At 38.4% G+C, this 20,973-nt stretch overlaps 1 protein-coding gene across 14 annotated transcripts in view; it reads left to right on the top strand.

Annotated features, from left to right (window-relative positions):
* Positions 1–20,973, top strand: part of CFAP20DC (CFAP20 domain containing) — a 233,385-nt gene that overhangs the window by 11,897 nt on the left and 200,515 nt on the right. For 13 of the 14 annotated variants that reach the window (XR_005530284.1, XR_005530285.1, XM_039242489.1 and 10 more), the window contains exon 4: positions 1,998–2,070. Coding sequence is in view for 11 of the 14 variants with exons in the window: in XM_039242489.1 (XP_039098420.1) it covers positions 1,998–2,070 (73 nt within the window). In the remaining 3 variants the exon portion in view is untranslated. Of the gene's footprint in view, positions 1–1,997; positions 2,071–13,650; positions 13,757–20,973 lie in introns of those variants that run through there. The other variant, XM_039242485.1, reaches the window with a different exon arrangement.

Here is a 20,973-nt window from a genome sequence, read left to right as displayed (position 1 = left end):
TTGGACTAATAGTAGTTCACATTCAGCATCAGAGTGATTTTCAATAGAAGGTAGACATGAAAAGTCAGTTTAAATTTACTAGGCCACTGGAAAAATATACTACTATAGAGTTTATTTAGCATTTCCGACATACAGGATCAGTGTATGTCAAATGTTATTAAAGTACTTTTTTCTTTGTCAGATCATCACCATATGGTGTTGTCATACTTCTTTTAATCTTAGAAGTGAAGCCTTTTGGAAACTAGGGCTTCTAAATGTGAGAAAGTAGAATTACAAAGCTTTCTTTTTTTTGAGAGCAAGTGTCTTTCAGATCTAAAAATGTTCATAGGAAAATGCCCTATATGTGGAGCTCCTTGTGTTTGAAAGAGAACAGTGATTCAGTGAGATGTGGGACACAACTTAGGGACCTTTGTGAAGACTGACTTCATTTATCCAGGTGCCCTCTCAGCTCTACATACAGAGGGCCATTGTGCGATGGACAAGCACCATAGGGCCAATCAGTGGAATGTGCAAGAGAGAGATTAATTAATGATGGTTTATTCGATTTGGCCTCATTTTTGATGTCTCACATTGGTTTTGTAGTCCAGAACTCAGGTTGCCTCACTGACTTTTTCCATAAATTTGGTAAATTCCTGTTCCTGGACAATTTTCAAAGGTCAGAGCCTGTTACTGCCTATTCCCATTATATCATTATATTCTGTGATGGCTCTCTGGGGCAGTTTATAAGCTCGACATTATGAGTAAAAGTTATCCTTATATGTCTGATGTAAAAGATGGTAAGCAGATTTGACCAAATATGTTTTAATTTTTAAAAACTAAATTTCACATAAAAGGTGGAAACTCTTTAAGTTGTTCAGGAATGTTGGAAAACAGTTCGCCGAAGGAATTCTAAACAAGAAAGGATATACAAACTATCCAAACTTGTATTGTTACTTTAAAGTACTTAAATTTGTTAAGCCTACTAAGCCAGAATAAATAAAAAGTAACATGCATTTTAGACCAGTCACCTTCTTCAAGCGTTGCCCTGTACTATTGGATTTGTAGGAGAGGTTCACAGCTAAGTGAAAACATTTCCATTTCTTGACGAAGTTCCACTTTCTTGACAAAGTTTTTTTTTTAGGAAAAAAGTTCCTAAAAGGGATGTTTCAGGACGAAGTGATTCTAAAACATCCATTAGGAGCATCATAATTGAGATATCAAGCAAAGGTTCAAAACCTAAGAGGAAAGGAATTAAGTGAATAGGTCTGAAAAGGTAATATAAAATCAATTGATTTTTGAAACAGTTGTAGACTTCAGCTATCAAAAGTGCCATAGGGGTTGGCTTTTCTTCATATATTTTTAATTCGGATGAAGCTGGTGATGGGGAATAAAAGCAATCAGTTTGCAGTTTGTGAGCTTTGAATTAATTAAAAGTATGTGAAATTAACAAAAGGTATTATAAATGAAAATATGTTCTTCCATCCATCTCACTGTGGACACATCTAAAAGCATATGAACTAGACACGGCTCATCAAACCTTCAGTTGTTCTTGCCATAATTAGAATTGTTTTTCTTGATCTATTGTTTTTTATTAAGTTGTTTAGTGCAGCTAAAACTGTCAGTGGGTAAAAATAATCGCCATATGCTTTTATGGCAACCTTGATGGGAATCTGTAGTTCAATTTTATATGTTTCTGTTGAATGCAGTTCTTTCTATGTACGTTCTCTAGCAACCTAATAAAAATAGTAAATAAAAAATTACCATTTTTTTAAATTTTTATAAAAATTTCACCCCACAGATGGGACTTTAAAAGGCAACATTTGTTGTTAGAGTTTGGTTTGATTTTCATCAACTTTTTTGCTTTGTTAATGAGGTTGTAACTCATGGGTAGTGCTCTCACAGGTCTGTATTACTGAAACGTTAAAAGCTGGTTGTTGATGGTATGTGATTGTATTTGTTTATATGCACATATAAATGGTTTGCTCATATGAATGTATATTTTCCCTCTCTCATTCTAGTTGGACTGATCCAGAGGTTTCTTGTACTTCAGATTTACATACCCTTGGGACAAGACTTCTCCACTGAATTGCTGTAAGATATACAGAACTTTTCAATGTTTTATGCATAGTAGACATTTGATCAATTGAAATAGTGTGGACAGTCATTAATTACAAGTGGCAGTTTTTGCATTAAAGAGCAGTGACTTACCAAGTCGACATGAAGTAATTAAACTAATTTCATTGTATTTCTCAGATATCTCTATAGTCTGTCATTTCCCAAGGGGAAGAAAGCAAATTTCATCTGTTTAAGAAAGTATCAAAGGATTATGGACTTGACAATAAACAACCTATAACATGAAGAAAAAATAATTTAGATGGTTGAGATTTTGGTTCAAATGAAGGGTAACTTTGTACTCTGTGCTATTGAAAACTATGTTTGGATTATGATGGATTGAAATACCTCATTTTAAAGTTACTTAGTTAATGGAGCACCTGGGTGGCTCAATCCATTGAGCATCTTGATCTTGACTCTTGATTTTGGCTTAGGTCATGATCTCATGGTTTGTGAGTTTGAGCCCCTCATCAGGCTCTGCACTATAGTTCAGAGCCTACTTGGGATTCTCTCTCTGCCCTTCCTGTATGTGCTCTCTCTCTCTCAAAATACATAAATGAACTAAAAAAAAAAAAATTAAGTTATTTAGTTTAGAAATATTAGCCCTCCCTGTTGATATATGAGTGGCTTAGAATATATTTGTTTTATTTTATTATTTTTTAAAAAATATTTATTTATTTATTTATTTATTTTTGAGAGAAAGACAGAGTAATAGAGAGCTGGGGAGGGGCAGAGAAAGGGAGAGAATCCCAAGCAAGCTCCATGCTGTCAGTGCAGTGCCCAACATGGGGCTTAATCTCTAGAATCATGAGAACATGAGCTAAAATCAAGAGTCAGATGTTTAACCAACTGAGCTATCCAGGCACTCGGGAAGATATTTGTTTTAAATAGCCTTGCTATGTATGAACAGATTGTTTAGCAAAAATGAGAATATACGACTTTAATTCAGTTGAGCTGTCTGTTGTCTTGAGGTGATTGTGAGAATAGAAATAACATTTAATTTATGTACTTCTATAGCATGGAATATTACTTACAATTTCATTGATAAGTTTGTACTTTTACTAAAACATTAGATTTAAGGTATGGTATTTTTTCATTTCCCTTCATAATTAATAGCTGTCCATTACCCAGGCTTAGTCTTTTATTTTCCCTGCTGGAATAAATAACTTTTCCTGCTAATAAAGGTAATTTTGTACTAGTTACATTGGTATAAACTCAAAGGAAGGAAGAACTTTCTTAATAAAATGAGAATAACATAAATTTGAGGTAATTCATTTCTCTTTGTTTATGTGAATTACGCTATTAGTGATTTGTGCATATGTTGGAAAAATGAATTTTAGGTAATAATATACAGTCTTGTTTTCTTGAATGACAAAGGACAGATGGAACAATTTCTACCTTCATTTTATTCAACTTCAAACCTCAGTAAACTTTTATCTAAGGTTTTCTAAAGACCTCTGCCATGATTACCATAATTCTTTGAAATAGTTCTTAGAGTAACAGGACCAAAAAATTATCTGATGCTCTTACGTATCTTTCCCTGGTTGTGCAGAAAAAGCATTTTCAAGACTCTCTAAAGGCATTCTAAAGGTACAGAGTGTACCATATAAAGCTTTATTTCCAGCGTAAGGGAAAGTGGTTTCCTACCAAATGGAAGGAAGCAAACTATATTTTATTTTTAAGCTTATTAAGTTTCTAATATAGAAATCTAGTGCAGTCCCTTTTCTTCTTCTGATCTCTACCACCTGTGCTTTTAGAGTCTTTGAAAGCAGCAGTAGAGGCACTGGTAGTTGGCCTTCTGATCAAAGCAGTGTAAGACTCTTGGCTTGACCTTGGAGCAGAATCTTCTGCTGATGAGCATTCTTTTCCTATGCAAAATTAAGCTTTATTTGTGCCCTCAAATACTTGAGCTTATCACCCTAGCCTAGGCAACATACTGTTTTAGGCCTAGGCAATATACTGGTTGTTTTTTTTTTTTAGTTTTTTTTTTTTTTTTTGGGGCGCCTGGGTGGCTTAGTCGGTTGAGCGTCCAACTTTCACTTAGGGCATGATCTCGCGGTTCGTGGGTTCGAGCCCCGCGTCGAGAGAGAGAGAGAGACAGCGTGAACAGGGGAGGGTCAGAGAGAGAGGGAGGCACAGACTCTGAAATAGGCTCCAGGCTCTGAGCTGGCAGTCAGCACAGAGCCCAACGCGGGGCTCGAACCCACGAACCGCGAGATCATGCCCTAAGTGAAAGTTGGACACTCAACCGACTAAGCCACCCAGGTGCCCCGTCAATATACTGTTTTAACTAAGTTGATAATAACTAAAGCTTCAATTATTGAGAAATTGATAAGTATGTTAGGTTTAACTTTGTCACAAAAGGGAGCAGCTGATATAAATAAGCCTATCACTTTGTTACCCTATTATTAATGTACACTCTTGGTCAAGTACGGGAAAACATTTTCAAGGGGATGGGATTAATTATTAGACTTTGAATTATTTGACTATAGTCATAGATTGTTTTGTTCTCATAGCCACATGGACAAGTATTTGGATTTTTCAAATGGCTTTAGTTTTTTGTTTTTTTATGTTTATTTTTGAGAGAGAGAAAGCACACATGCGTGCATGCGCGTGGAAGAGAGGCATAGAGAGAGGTAGATAGAGGATCTGAAGTGGGCATTACATTGATAGCAAAGGGCCCAATGCAGGCCTCGAACTCACGAACCATGAGATCATGACCTGAACCGAAGCTGGACACTTAACTGACTGAGCCACCCAGGCACCCCTCAAATGGCTTTAGTTATAGTTTTAACAAAGTAAATGTCTTATGGACAAAAGGTCAAAATTATTAAATAATATGGGGAAGACATTCTGTGTCCTGACCTTGTGAATTTATCAGATTATAAGGAAATGTATTAATGCTGCATTTGAATTTGCTAATAGATAATCAAAATATTTTGCCATTTTAGGAAGTACAGAGACCATATTTTTACAAGAAAGAAGGTAGAATAACGAATAGACTTTGTCTTTCTAACTACAGCATTTTTTTTTCTTAAATGAAAGGACTTTTTTCAGCGCCCTTCGTGTTTTCTGGTGTTTCTAGCAGCATGGCTCCAGGCTATTTTACATAATACATTTCTCTAACAAGCTTGGAAAGTCACAGAGCAGAGATATCTGGCTTCTGAAATTTTCCATTGTCAGAATGGGAGAGGCGTTTTGTTTCACAAAGGCACGTTTACACATCAAGAGGTTTTTGTAAGTGGAGTCTTGCCAGGTGGATTACGAATGCAGTCACCATTTCTTCTGCATCTTCCCGTGTCTCTCACATCCACCAGCTGATTGTACTGCTCAGGGGGAGGTCACGCATCTGAGGGGTAGTAGATGCCTTGGAACCAGCAGCGACTCTGCTTGAGGAACCACTCATTCGGTCAGTCCGCAAATTGCCAAATTCCTATTGCTGTCAAGCAGTGTGTTCGGCATGGGGTGCAGGGTCAGTATACACCGAGCCTGTACACTTTCCACCTCTCGCTTCTACCCTCCTCGTCCCATGCTGCCGTCACACCACCCCTCATCTGCTGTTGAGCATCCCAGTGGATTTCCCAGATTCTTCTCCTGTCTTTTCTCAGTGTAATTTCCACATTGCAGCTAGAGTGTTCTTTCTAAAAACCCAACTGGAATTCCCATTGTACTGGGGATCAGCTCTCAAGTTCTTGATGGTCCTGTGTGCTCTGGTCTCTCACCTCTCCCTTCCCATCTCACTGCCCTGCACTCACCATTTGTCTGCCAAACTGGCTCCTTTCCAGCCATACAGGCTTTCCCTACCTCACACACCAGATGAAGAAGTCTTTCCTTAGGCTCCTACACACAAGGGGTTCATATCCCCATTTCTCCGCCTTGCTAACTCCTCAATCTTCTCAATTTATGTACCCCTTCTTCAGAAAGATCTTCTTGGATTTCACCCCACTAAATTGGTTTCATCTTTTATGCTCTTTTCCAGCACCCCATTCTTTTCCTTCTTTACAACTATACCAGTTTATAATTCTGTAGTTACTTGATTATCTGTCTTTTGGGGTAGATTCTGAGTTCCATGAGGACAGGGACCCTGTGTGCTCAGCACAATATGCCAGGACCTAACAATGCCTGGCACAAAAGCTCTGAGATGTGGATGAGTGAGCACTGGTGACTAATGGGTTGAAATGAATGAACAGGACACATTCTCGGTCCTCACAGAGTTTATTCTGAGGGTGAAAGATCTGTTAAAAGGCAATCGAAATACACCTTGATAAATGTTATGGCATAAGAGCAAGACCTGTAGGTAACATATGAAGTATTAGGTAGAGGTAAGAGCGTAGGCTTGGACCTGACTGATCCAGTCTGAAGGCCTGTATTATCTCTATGTGACTTTGGGCAGATTACTTAACTCTCCTCACTCACGGGATGAGAGTAATAATACCTACTTCACAGGTGTGTCATAAGAATTAAATGAGGGGCGCCTGGGTGGCTTAGTCGGTTAAGCGTCCGACTTTCGCTTAGGTCATGATCTCGCGGTTCATGGGTTCGGGCCCCGCGTCAGGCTCTGTGCTGACTGCCAGCTCAGAGCCTGGAGCCTGTTTCAGTCTGTGACTCCCTCTCTCTCTGACCCTCCCCTGCTCACGCTGTCTCTCTATCTCTCTCCTAGAAATAAATAAAACATTAAAAAAAAAATTAAAAAAAAAAGAATTAAATGAGAAAATTAACATAAAATAATAGTGGCTTACATTATTAAGTGCTTACTGTATACTGGACATTGTCCCAAACACTTAGGTTTAGCTGAATGAATCCTCAGAGTGAGCCTATACAGCGGTTGTAACTATTGTTTTACCATTAAGGAAAGTGAAGTCCAGAATGGTTCGTGAATTTGCCACAGGTTTTAGACCCACCAACTCTGAGAGCTAGAATTCAAACTTAGAGTTTAAACGTAGAATGTGTTGAAATGTGTACCCTGCACCACCATGCCAGGCTGCCATACTTGAAAATACCATTATTCTTCTATCTAACCATATACACATACGTATGTAGTAGGGATATTTTATTTGAATCCTATATAAGACAAAAGTGCTAAGCCTTCTGTGTCTTTTTTAGGGGCTTCCTGTGATACGGTATTAGCATTAGAGTTCAGGAAGGAAAGATTGCCATTCTCAGATGTTCCTGTTTTTTCAGAGCCATATAACCTGACCAGCAGTTATCTAAACATATTACATTCAGAGTCTAGAGCAAAGGTAGTGTTTACTAACACATAGTGTATTTAGTAGTAAAATGACAGAATTCTCTCTTCTCTTTTAGTGTCACCCACAAAATAAAATTCCCTCCCTTTTTAAAAATAAATTCCCTCCCTTCATTTTGACTTGCTTATTTCTTAGCATTAGTTGCAGTTTTCATTTCCTAAGTATTTTAGTGCATCTCTATCTCATTGTTTGACCTGAAGTTAAATGATTTCATAAACAGCGGATTTTTAAGAATCCTTTCCTTTCATGATCTCTTCTGTACATGGCAGTGGGAAGCCAGTGGTTCCCCTGGGTGGGTTATAGGTGTTTCGGAGCCCGGGGGCAGACATCTGGTGCGCAGAAGGAACACTGTGAACCTGAACTCTTGGAAGAGAACCAACTACATCTTGAAATAGAAATCCATTTTGCTATATTTGATGCTGCCAGTCACACTAAATGATTTTGGAATATTACATTTTTTTTGACAGGAATTACATTCATTATACTGAATGTCGTTGAGATGCATTAATTCCTTTCTCCTAATTTTGTCATTATCTCGATGAATTCTGAGAGACATTTTATATTGTTAATCGCCCTAGTGAACTAACATTATTTTTCTTATTTTCCCTCACCTCAACCAATGCTTTTTCAGGAGATGGGATAGAAGCACTATGAAGCTGGTGGTGGGTATCATGTGCTTTTTGGAGGCTGGGATGCTTAGCCTGCAGGTCCTGAGAAATGTTATTGCCAGAAGGGTTCACATTTTGAGCCTTTGGCTATTTGGAGTACTGCTTTCATGTAGAATCTCATAAGGTAAATTCTTAAAAAACAGAGAGACTTCTGAAAGGGTCCCTAGTCCTTTCCAATTTGAACTGATATGTTGTCATCTCCTCATTGCAATATTCTGAATATGAAGTTCTATCTGAATTGAATTTAATGATTTTAACCTAGAATTCCATCTAGGATTTACGATGCTCATCCCAGAATTTTCTCTTATCCTTTTGCTCTATCCCCTGGTTATATACCTTTGGGTCAGGCCTTCAAATTCTGACTCAATTTGCTCTTCGTATGGTAATGTGAACTTTTTTCCTTTTAATTGTCAGAGTTAATCAGGGATGTTGGGGCTTTTTCTAAGAAATTTTAGGAGGTTTAGGTCCATGTGGATCTTAAAGCTTTCCATTTCTATAAAATAGAAAATTGAAACATACCCATCTATAAAACAAAGTTTTAGCCTTAAGGTAATTTCATGAAAGTTTCTCCTACATCACCTTTCCTATTTTGTTGCTAGTGAGCCAGACAAAGAGGTCAGAAGAGAAGTTTAATAGAAGTTTCAGGTCCTTCTACTCTATTGAATTTTGCTCCTAATGCCTCTTCTTCAATAGCATTGGAGACAGTAGAAACTGTATACCAGGTAAAAAGGGGCTTCACAGCTGCAGAACTGTTCTTTTCACATATTATTGGTCTTCTTCAGCCACTTTAAAGCCACCAGAGTTGAGAGAATAGCTAAATTTCATGTCTTTACATCAGAATGACATTGGTGAGAGCTTTTGAGATTGTGTCCATTTTACTAAGCACAACTCTTCTTATGGAAAAATTACTTTCTTATCTTTTTGGTTATTTTGGTGCCTTCCTTTAAAGAAAATAGTGGTTGCTATATAGCTGTTAAGTTATTTGTAAAAATGATGTTATCCAAGAGCCAAGTATTGTATTATCCAGTAAAATCTCTTATATCACTGAGTGAATACATGTCTACACTAGTGTTTAGAACCAGGCAAAAATGGCCAAGAATTGCTCTTTTTTTTTTTTAACTAGGAGTATGGTGTGCTAAAGTGGTCATGACTTTGCGAGTTTGATTAACATTTTGAAAGTATCTCATGGCTAATTCTGACTTCTATTTTTTTCTTCTTAAAATCATCAGTATTTAAATCTCATTATTTTAATTATGTCCAATTAAATGTGCTTGCATAATCAGTATATTTTGTTACATGCATTCATAAAGAGAGCACTTTAAGATGTTTTGCATACTGACTTTCATAATATGTTAAATTTGCATGCTTTAAAATAGATTTTGTGTAGAAGTTTTAGGTAACACATGTGGTAGGTATATAAATCAGATACTGTATTTTTTACCTTTTAAATAAATGTCTTGTGAGATATCTTTTCTTTCTGGTTCTTAGTTCGGTTCATTTTACTGTCTAAATTATCTTGACAGTACTCTTTAGATAACCTAGATATATGCTAAAAGCTAAAACACAATACTAGCAAAGGAAAAATTGCATGTATGCAAATATTTGGAAGTGTTCTTACTCTGTAAAAACATAATAAAAGGACATGCCTTTGTTAGAGTGCTGTGCAGATCAGTTATTGCCCCAGACACCATGAGGGCATAAGTCAGAGTCCTGTGATGAGTTGTCGTGCAGGTTTGGGAGTCACTGGCTTTGCCACGTGTCAGCTTGAAGACCCCAGGCAAGTTGCTGAGCCCTCTGTGTCTCACAGCCTCATCTGTACATTGGGGATATTTATACCTATTTATTGAGTAATTATGAGAATTAAGTTGGATAATGCCAAAGAGTAACTGCGTAGTTAATTTATAATTTTTATACCTCTAAATAAGAGTACAGGGGTATTTAATTTTTCGATTGTCCTTCTAAAACATCTTGAGATAAATTGGGCGTGTCTGTTTCCTCTGTGAAATTTTCATGGTACTCGTCCCTGAAGAGAGATGGGAAAGTACCTTTTCTTTGGTGGGAGTCTGCTTGACTGGTGACTCATGCACTTTCTCTATCTGGAAGACAGTGATCAACATAAACATGAAAAGAAGTGACTCCCATTTGTTGAGTATAGATGTTAACAATTTACTTAAAAGACAACTGTAGAAACTCTTGGCTTCAGAGCATTGGTTGAAGAGACTTAACAAGTGTCCAGGCCAAGTGTGGAACCACAGATAGAGTGGAAGGTTCATCTGTGAAGAAACCAGGCCCTGGGAAAAACAAAGCATATAAATTTCCAGTGCTTAAGGTAGAAGACGTAGGCCTTTGCTATTTACCACTACCCGTGTTCTTCTTCACTAACAGGGATGATTAAAGACTACTCATAGCAAATCACATATCTTCCAGATGCTCTTCCTTCTTTGATATGGCAGAGTTGGAAAGATCGATTTCTTCAATGTCATTGATACACAGCTTACTTTTTATTGTCAGGAGAAATAATTCATCTGGTTTGTTTCTCCTTCCCTGTCACTGTATTTTATTTTTAGTCTGGCACTTAATTATTTCAGTTATTCAAAATGAAATAATCTTAAACATCTACAAAATACAACATAATATGTATGTTGTGGGACTTATATGGTCCCTATTTTAAAATTTATAATAATTAGGGATTTTTTATTTATGAAGCAGTCTAGAACTTTTTAATATGTAAGAAAAATTCCTTTTAAAAATTAAAATATGTAATGAAACTTTATGAAGTCATTTGGCTTTGATTAAGCCATCTAGTAATAAATACAAGGAGAAGCCCTCAATAGGGAGGGCTGGTATCTCTAGAATTCCTAATTTTTGTAATTTCCCCCCCATAAATTGTAGAATTTCTTACTTGGATGCACAAATAGTTTAGAGACTTATTTGGATTCACAGAAATAACTTTGGTGGAATGAAATATGTGTAATAAGTCACAAGTGTATCTTACAATAGCACTTATACGTATAAGTCTATTATGGCATTTATCACACATGGTATTATTTATGAATCTCTGCAACCAACTGTATACCCTAACTAGACCATGAGATCTTCAGGAGCTAGTATATTTAGATCCCAGTGGAACTGTCATTGAACTTTGAGTTTCTTTCTTTTTTTTTTTTAAGTTTATTTATTTTGAGAGAGACAGAACACATGCGTTGTAAGGGGAGGGGTAGAGAGAAGGAGAGACAGAATTTAGGCAGGCTCCATGCTGTCAGCACAGAGCCTGATATGGAGCTCGAACTCACAAACTGTAGGATCATGACCTGAGCCAAGATTAAGAGTCAGATGCTTAACCAACTGAGCCACCCAATACCTCTCTCTCTCTCTCTCTTTTTTGATGTTTTATTTATTTATTCGCTATACCCCATGTGAAGCTCAAATTCATGACTCCGGGATCCAGAGTTGCATGCTTCCTCTGACTGAGCCAGCCAGGTGCCTTCAACTTTGAATTTCGAAGTCCCATTCTCCCTTTTTTGGTTGATAATGTTTATATGTTTTATATGAGCAGAGGATGCCATTTCTCCCTCAAAAGGTTGAAATCCACTGCCATGTGGTTCAACCTTCTCTTTAAAATTGAGTAGTAATGCATAATCAAATGAAGCTGACATTGCAAATTGCAACTACATTCAAGTCCTCTGTTGCTGGGAAATTTTAGCATTTGCCTTTACTTTTTTAATGATCAACATTAGTTTTAACCTTTGGTCATTGACAGCCTAGATCCATGAAACCATCAAATTTGCCACAACCCAAGCTTCTTCATCCAAGTGCCCTACAGAGTTGGTGGTCACTGGGCACCCGTGGCCTTTTTGGATCTAACCTGAGGCACTTCTCTATGACTTGCTCCATTCCCTTCCCCATGCCATAGACACCCTAGTTGCTGAATACCCCACATGCTCTTATGCCTTGGCTTAAGTTTCCATCCAACCTAATCCTGTCTCTTCACCTTTGAAACTGTAATCGCTCTTTAAGGCCAAACCATGTTTTGGATTTCTCCATGAATGTATTCTCCATGTATCCTCCCCATGTTCTCTGGTTTCAGTCAGTCTCTACATTCTCGGTGTTCCCATGCTTGTGTATATGATTACTTTGAGGGTAAGGACAGCTTATTCATCATTGTGGTCACTCACAGCACTTAGAAGAATTCTGTGTGCATGCTGGGTCCTCAATGATGCTAGTATATATTGTATTAGGCTGAAATGTGTTAATATACTGCCAAGGTGGTTCTTGGATTAGAAAAAGACAGGGAAGGAAATAAGAACTAGAGTGAAAAGGAGGTAAGCGGGATTAAGAAAGTGTCCAGCTTTCCTCTTCTCAGCCCTTAGTCCCTGGAAAACTACTAACTGGGCCTTAATTTAACCTTTTATTTGCCCTGCCAGGTACAAAGTACATTTCTCCTAGCTACATCTCTGCTGGCAGGGTAGTAACTATTTTGAAGAATGAGGAGAGTCAGGAGAACTTATTAGGTAAGGAGAAGTAAATACCCTTGAGTTTTCTCAAAATGATTATATGTGTAGGAGTATATGTAAGTAAATGTTCTCAAGGCTGGATTAAAGCTAAGGAGCATCACAGTTGGCTTTTTTATAACAATTCTCATTGTACGCCCATAACAGAACTCCAGGAGAACTTTAATTAAAACCCAAGTAGTCAGCGCTTTTTTATTAGAACACATTAGTGATCTTACATTTCATATCTCTTTCATATTTTAAGAGCTATTATAATAAACAAACAATGACAGTGATATGAAATCCTCAGGATAGTTGGAGGTTGGTTAATTTGTTAGCAGTAAATAGGTACAGCTGTCTGTTTGCTGTGCATAGGTATTACCCTCCGCTTTGTTCTGAGGTTAAGTGCCATTGATTTATAACTTGGAAAATAAATTATTTAAAACCATATGTGATTACTGCTATACCATAAACACAGTGATTTGTAGTAAAATGTACGACTTCACTATATTTTCGAAATTGATGTGTTAGCATAAACTTATAAAACATTTTAGAAGTTCATTTCTCTATTATTGTAGGGAATCTATAAATCTTATCCAACCCCTATTTTTTATGGAAAAAACCCTGAGAGTCAGAAAGGGATATGACATTTTTCAACACACAAAGTTTCTCAGAGGCAAAGCCAGCACTAAATCCAGAGTTCCTGACTCTCTAGCATCTTTGCTGCTTTTTAGTGCTTGCATTGGAAAAAGGTAAAGATGTAGTATAATTTTATAATCATGGTTTTTGACGCTTTGAGAGTGAAGTTATTTCTCCAAGTACTTTGGACTACAAGCTGCGGAAAGTTAATTCTGTTACTGTCATCTGGATTTCTCTTTCTCCCCAATCCCTGTCCTCTAAAAAACACCAGAAATAGTTAATTCGGTGTTTGAGTCAGGATTAGCGAAGTTCAAAAAAAAAACCTACTTCTTTTAAGGATCATTTGGTTCTTAAGGATATTAATCTATTTAAATTATGTCAGATAAAAGAATACGTATTAGAACATGGAAAGATCTTATAGAACCCAACTGCACAACTTGATACAGGCCTCTTAGGAGGTGATGGTTGACATTAATCTCTCTCTCTCTCTCTCTGTCTCCCTCTCTCTCTCTCTAGCAGCTGCTTTCTCATTTCGTATCTTGTGAGACTTCTCTGTTCTGTTCCATCTCACAGACCAGCTTTCTCTGCTTGTCATTGTGAATGTGGGCAAATATGGCTACAAGTAAGTCCCTCTATGACCCTGCAACTCCAATACCCATCACTGTCTGACCAGGTTCAATCCATGTATCTTACAGTGCAGAGATCTGAAAGAATAATCAGGATCACTCATTGGCCAGCCATTGGCTTTAAGCCAACCACTTCATCTTTGGTTACAGCTTCAGAACGATTCCCTGAGAAGAGGCTATGTGCAGGGCAGGCAGATGGGCTGATATACCCGCTTGTACTCTCCTTTGTGTCCGAATATTTTTCACTTACCTCAGAACCTCTTTCTTCCTCAGTTACCTGCCCATAATCTCTACAGATATTCCTGCATCCCGCTAGTGGGTGGTATTTAGGGGTACATAGTAGCCAGAATTTTTTATTAGAGTGAGATCTACTTTTTAAAAAAAAATTTATGTTTATTTTTTGAGAGAGAAATAGCAAGCTAAGGAGGGGCAGAGAGAGAGAGGGAGAGAGAGACATCCCAAGCAGGCTCCACGATGTGAGTGCAGAGCCCCACACAGGGCTCGAACTCATGAACTGTGAGATCATGACTTGAGCCAAAACCAAGAGTCAGGCACTTAACTGACTGAGCCATCCAGGAGCCACTTAGAGTGAGACTACTTTGATGCTATTCCTGTCCTGTGTACTTCATGTACTTCATGTTTATGGAATCCTGAGGTTATCTAAATGGTACTGTATAAAATGTCCGAGTTAATCAGGGTAGACTTTGTGCAGCCACTCAAGGACTGAGCACCAGTTTTTAGTGCTTCTTTAGCTAAATAATTGCACTGAGTAATTGGTTAGGTTTGTTGAACATGTACAGTATGTTAGGCTTATTTCATACTGTAATTGCCAAGTTTGCTAAGGTGCCTTAAAATGTTGTTGTTGTTTTTATATATATATATTTCTGTCTCACATGACCTGAGAGCTGCAGGTGAGCTGTAGCTGTGCCTTAGTTCTAGGTCAACTATGTATCTAGTCTGTGTCTTCTCATTCTAGAGCCTGCACTGAACAAACAGCCCCTGTGTGGGACATGCTTTTCATGAGGAAAGGGCAGAAGAGCAAGAGTCTGAGCAGAACCACACAAATGAATTTATAGCTTCACAGATACATGTGGGACACGTTACTTATACTTACATCTGTTGGCCAATTCAACTCATACAGCCAAGCTTGAAGTCAGTGGGTTGGGGATATATAAGCCTCTTACATAAAAGGGCAGTAATAACTGTGAATAATAGGGGTGCCTGGGTGGCTCAGTCGGTTAAGCATCTGAGTTCGACTTAGGTCATGATCTCGCTGTTTGTGGGTTTGAGCCCCACGTCAGGCAGTGTGCTGACAGCCAGCTCAGAGCCTGGAGCCTGTTTCAGATTCTGTGTCTCCCTCTCTCTCTGACCCTCCCCTGCTCACGCTCTCTCTCTCTCTTTCTCTCAGAAATAAATAAAAAACATTTTTAAAAAATTTTTAAAAATTGTGAACAATGATAATATACACAGACACATATACATACTGCCCCATCCAGTTATCATAGCACTCTTAAATGTGGATATCCTCACCATTGTACAATGTGTTCATTTAACAATTATCTATTTAGCACCTACCATGTCCTAGACACTGTGTTTTTTGGTTAATAAAGGTCAACTGGGGACCATCACTTGCCATCCCATGTATTTTAACAATATGGGTTTATTTTATTTAAAATGTTGTGACTCTTGTATATACTCCTACTTGTTGTGAAACAGTGGTGTGTTTTTTTTACACTTTTTGGTCACAGGACCCCTTTCCATGCTTAAAAATTATTGAAGACTCCAAAGAGTTTCTGTTACATTTGTCAGTATTTACTATATTAGAAATTAAACTTGAAAGATATTTATTACTTAGAAATAATAACCCCATCACATGTTAACGTAAGTAACTCTGAATAGCTAGCATAAAATATCTATATTTTCTAAAGCACAAGAGAAAATTAACAGAGTGGCATCGTTTTACATTTTGGTAAATCTCTTTGATGTGTGGCTAACTAGAAGACAGGTGTATTCTCATACCTGATTCCAGATTCAATCTCTTATGGTATAATATTTCATGTCACCTCTGGCAAACTCCACTGTATACTCAGAATGAAATGGACAAAAAAATGTCTCAGTATTGTTCTGAAAATAGTTTTGACATCACAGAGTCCCTGAAAGGCTCTTGGAGACTGTCTGGGGTCCCCAGACTTCCCTTTGAGAACCAAGAGTCCCTTAAACACACTTTGAGAACTGCTCTTCTAAAGTGTATTCTGAAAGCAAGCACATGATACCCTCATTTTCCTGGAGTGCCACCTTTCTGTTAATCTATTTTGTAAGTCAAATGACTTTATTAGTCAGTAGGCTAACTGCTATCACAGATAACCCACTAATCTCTGTAGCTTAACACAGTGAAGTTTGTTTCCTGTTCTCGCCATAATTCAGTTCAGGCCAGGTAGGGGCTCTGATCACACACAGTCATGTAGGGACCTACATTCCTGCCATCTTCCATCTAGAACCCTGGAGTCCTCTACTGGATCTTCCGTATCTGGACAGCAGGTACAGAAGAGAGAGTTTAGAGAATTACATGGGAGCATATTTGAGGTCACATTCCTCTGGCCAGAACTCCTATAACAGAATTGGAGGCTAGAAAGTAGCTCTCTGTGCCCAGAAGAAAAGGAAACAACAGGTTTTGGCCAACACATACCATCTTTTACCAGCTGAGTTTCTAATAAATAAGTTAAAAGAAAATTATAATTTACCGTCAGCTTTTTTGACCTTATGAAACTTAAGTGATACCAGTGCAAAACAATAGTACCTCATGTTTTGAGAAAAATTATAGGGACATGCAGTCTAAAATAATTTTTAAATATTTTAAACTTTTTATTTTGATGTAATTTCAGACTTAAAGCAAACTTGCAAAAATAGTACAAAGAGCTGCCATATACCTTTTACCCAAATTCACCAATTAGCATTTTACCACATTTGCTTCTACTTTGTGTGTATGTGTGTGTGTGTGTGTGTGTGTGTGTGTGTGTGTGTGTGTATACATACACATTTCCCCCAAACTATTTGGGAGTGAACTGTAGACCTTCTACTCCATTACTAAATACTTAATTATGTTCCTACTAAGAACAAAGACATTCACTTACATAACCACAGTATAATTTTCAAAACTAGGGTATTCAACCTTGATGTGATATTATTACCTGTAGTATAGACCTACTGTCCTTTATAGCACTTATGTTTTTAGTCTAGGATTACACATTCCATTTAGTTTTCTTTGTGTTCAGTCTCCATTAATTTGGAATGGTTCCTCAGCTCTTCTTTGCCTTCACATCAATAACATTTCTGAAAAGTACAGGCTAGTTATTTGGTAGAATGCCCTTTCATTGAGTTTGTCTGATGTTTTCCTTATTAGATTCAAGTTCTACATTTTATATTTTAGAAATATTATGAAGGAGATGTTGTATCCTTCTAAGTGCATTTTACCAAGAGGCATACGATGTCAGTTTCTTCCATTTTAGGGGATGGGGACTCTGATCACTTGGTTAAAGTGATGTCTGCCAGGTTTCCTCACAGTTAAGTTACTACTTTTCTCTTTAAATTACTAAGTCATTTGTGGGGATATTCCATGATAGTACATAAGTATCTTGGTCCTCATCAAGCTTTTCTTCACTTGTTTAGCATGATGATTCTTGCCTGAACCAATTATTACTTATAATGGTTGCAAAATGAAGTGAATTTTTAAGTTATTTTCCAGTTCCACCTATAAGAAACAAGTGTGGTAGACACTTGTTGGCTCTGCCTAGCATACTTTGCCACATTTTTCTCTTCTAAAATTTTCAGAGTTTTGTTTGGGTATCTCCCCCTGCCTAATGGCAGCCTTTGTACTTCTAGTAAAAGTGATGATAACATGGCCAGCCCCTGGTGTGGACTTTGATAGGTCAGTTAGCACATTCCATCCACTTACCACATTTATTCTTCTAGGAGTGGGAGTCTGACCTGCTCTAGCCCAATGAGAGTGAATTTTAGGGTTCTTGTTTAGGTTGCTGGACTGGGAGCACTATTTGCATCTTGCACCTGACATGTGACCATGAGGCTAAAGCTGACCCAGGTGGCAGAGGAAAGAAAGAAAAAGAAATTGGGTCATCGATGACTGTTTTGAGTTGTTAAATCAGTCAACCCTGAAGGCTGTCCAATTTCTTTGCTTTCCAATTATGTGAGCTAATAGATTTCATCTATGAAGTAAGCTAGCTTGAATTGGGTTTTCTGTTAACCTTTGTTTTTTTGTTTTTTGTTTTTTTTTAAATGTTTTATTTATTTCTAGGAGAGAGAGAGAGAGAGACAGTGTGAGCAGGGGAGGGTCAGAGAGAGAGGGAGTCACAGACTCTCAAGCAGGCTCCAGGCTCTGAGCTGGCAGTCAGCACAGAGCCCGACGCGGGGCTCGAACCCACGAACCGCGAGATCATGACCTAAGCGAAAGTCAGACGCTCAACCGACTAAGCCACCCAGGCGCCCCACCTGTTAACTTTTGACATAGAGTCCTAACTGATATTCTCAGTAACAAATAGAAATAACTGTTTTACCTGATCTTTTAAAAATGGTAAGGAAGATGTTTGCATAAAACTTTTCCAACAGAAAAAGAAATGGGCATAACGGTTTGTTTATTTCCTCACTAGCTTGGTGATAGCACCCTGGCTTAGGCTAGTAATGAAGGTTAACAGATCAGAATTGGCAAGCTATGTCCAATGTGTCAAATGGCCCATGAGTTTCACAGTTGTAGAGAGAGGTTAGATTCATTTGACTTATTCAGTTAACCAGACCAGCTTCAGTGAATTCAAGCACAGTAGGGGCATCAAACGCAGGTATGTTGGAGCATCACATGAAGCCAAAGGACAATGGTGCAGCTGGGCGTGGAAGCCAGCATTAGAAAGCCTTAAGTATTCTCTCTCTCACTTCTCCATCTCAGCTGTTCTGTGTTTCTGCTCCATTTCCAGTCCTACCAGGCAATTTCAAAATACCTAGAGAGAGAATATGATTATGTTAGTTTGGGTCAGGCATTCACTCCTGTTCAGTTCAGTTGTGCTCATTGGTATAAAAATGATTTCAGAAGACCTAGCCCTGAGGGTATGAAGATTTCAGGGAGTGAGTCAGAGACTCGAGAGTTGGCTACTAGAGAAACATTTATGAATGCCACAGCCAGCTGAAGGCATAATTGTAAGCAGGAATAATTGATCCGTGATGCCTTTCTTCCCTCTCAGGACTTCTGCCCCTCATTATTAGCCTATATTTCTCTCATTTGAATTCTTCCTAAGATACTCACTAATAAGATCTTAAGATGTGGGTTGTTATCATTTCCAGGATATGTTTTATTTTACTAAGTTCGTGTTTTACACCAGAGGCATCAGCAGCCTTGGCTTGCAAATCCTTGGGCCCCACTCCTAAAATACCGAGAGAGAAACCAGCAATCCGTGTTTTAACAAGTCCTCTAGGTGATGCCTGTGCCCATGATGTCTGAAAAACACTGCCATGCGGAATTCTGGAAACCCATGAGGTGGCCAGAACCCAGGCTCCGTCTTCTTCCCAGCATCTGTTCCCTGGTTCTGCTGGACTATCAGAAATATGGCCAGGTTTTCCTCGCCCGTTGGCTCAAAAGAGAACCCCAAGCTCTGGCCACTAAAGAGGGAAAGAGATTTGAACTACAGAAAGGTTGCTGTCTGCAGCTCTGAAGTCTGACTCTTCAGTTTAGACCCAAGGGCCCACCCGTGCATCTAGCATTTCTGAACATTTTTCTGTCTGTGTGTGCAGAAGTCTGAAAGCCTGTTTCTTCTCCACGTCCCCCCTCTTTCTACAACTCCCTCCCTTCTCTTGCTTATATTCTCTTTCCCTCATTTTATTTCTTCTTTCTCTTCTTCATCATTCCTCTTCCCCTTCTTTTTCTTCTTCCTTTTGCCTTCTCTTTCATCTCCACCTTTTTTAATTCTTGCCCTTTGCCTTCTACTTTTTTTCTTTTTCATTGTTTTTTCTCATTTTCTTTTTCCTTCTCCTCCTCATTTCTTGTAATTCTCCCCCGTTCTTCCTCCTCCTCCTCTGACTTCTACTCCTTGGAGGGATAAACTCGCTCAAGAAGAGAAGTTGAATGCCAAAGGGCCAAAGAAAGTGATCGATGCCATTGCCATCATACTGGTTGCTACCTACAAGCATCCATAGACACTCAGGGTACCTTCAGGATTATTCGGGGTCTGGGACTGCCCATTCCTCCACCTATTCAGCAGGATCCAAGTTTTCCAGCCCTGGGTCCCCTCAGCCTCCTAGCCCACCCCCTACCCTGACTTACACTGCTGTGTGCTGGTACATGTCTACCAGTGAGCACTGCAGAGGGGGTAGGGTATTGAGAGGCCCTGATACTGAACATTTCTCATTTCTGTGTGGTAAACGTTCCCACTGGCTGCTTTCAAGCTGCCAGCCCCACCTCACTGAAGAATGAGCTGGAAAGAGATGCTCACAAGGGCCTCCCACAAACCAGTCAAACCTGTTGTAGCAGACACTAGGAGGGCCTCGCTAGCCATGGCCTGGGGACAGCACTACTGCCTTCCTCCATTAATGAAGATGCTTTGGAGTTAACCATTAATGGATGGATTACTGTAATTTGAAACCTCACTTGTTGGTTCCCTCCTTAGTTAACAGACTCATTGTTTTTAGAATGGCCATTGGAATAATTAAAAACAGCAGTATAGAATAATTGCCACAACACCACATTTTAGTTTGATTCAATAAAATTCAACTGCAAATACTGCCCCCCAAATTGCAGCCTTTTCAATGATTTGTACACCCTTTTACTTGTGAGTCTGAGCTCGATCAAAATATCACTATAAATTGACAACACTTTTGGATTATAGATATAATAAAGTCTCGGTTAATATTCAGTTAAATCACAGAATATCATTCTGTCACCCTATCTTTTTTATTTGCATTCTAAAGCATCTCTGGTGGATTTTTATTATTTTTAAGTAGCTCCACATTATGTTTTATGATACATTTCTTCCTGCAACAGTTTTGCATACAAATGGAAATGTTGGGAACCTAGTTTAAGACTGATCTTATTTTTTTTTTTTTTTATTCTGTTATGTGATTGATCTGGTCAGTGAACAAGAAATTCTTCGAGGCCATCCATCACTCCAGGCAGCAGCCGAGCTAAACCTTCTAACTCACTGCTTCCAGTCAGTCATGC

The sequence above is a fragment of the Hyaena hyaena genome, unplaced genomic scaffold (assembly GCF_003009895.1).
Source record: "Hyaena hyaena isolate Hyena2069 unplaced genomic scaffold, ASM300989v1 scaffold_212, whole genome shotgun sequence".
Classification (NCBI taxonomy): Eukaryota; Metazoa; Chordata; class Mammalia; order Carnivora; family Hyaenidae; genus Hyaena; species Hyaena hyaena.
This window is presented reverse-complemented; position numbering and strand designations above follow the sequence as displayed.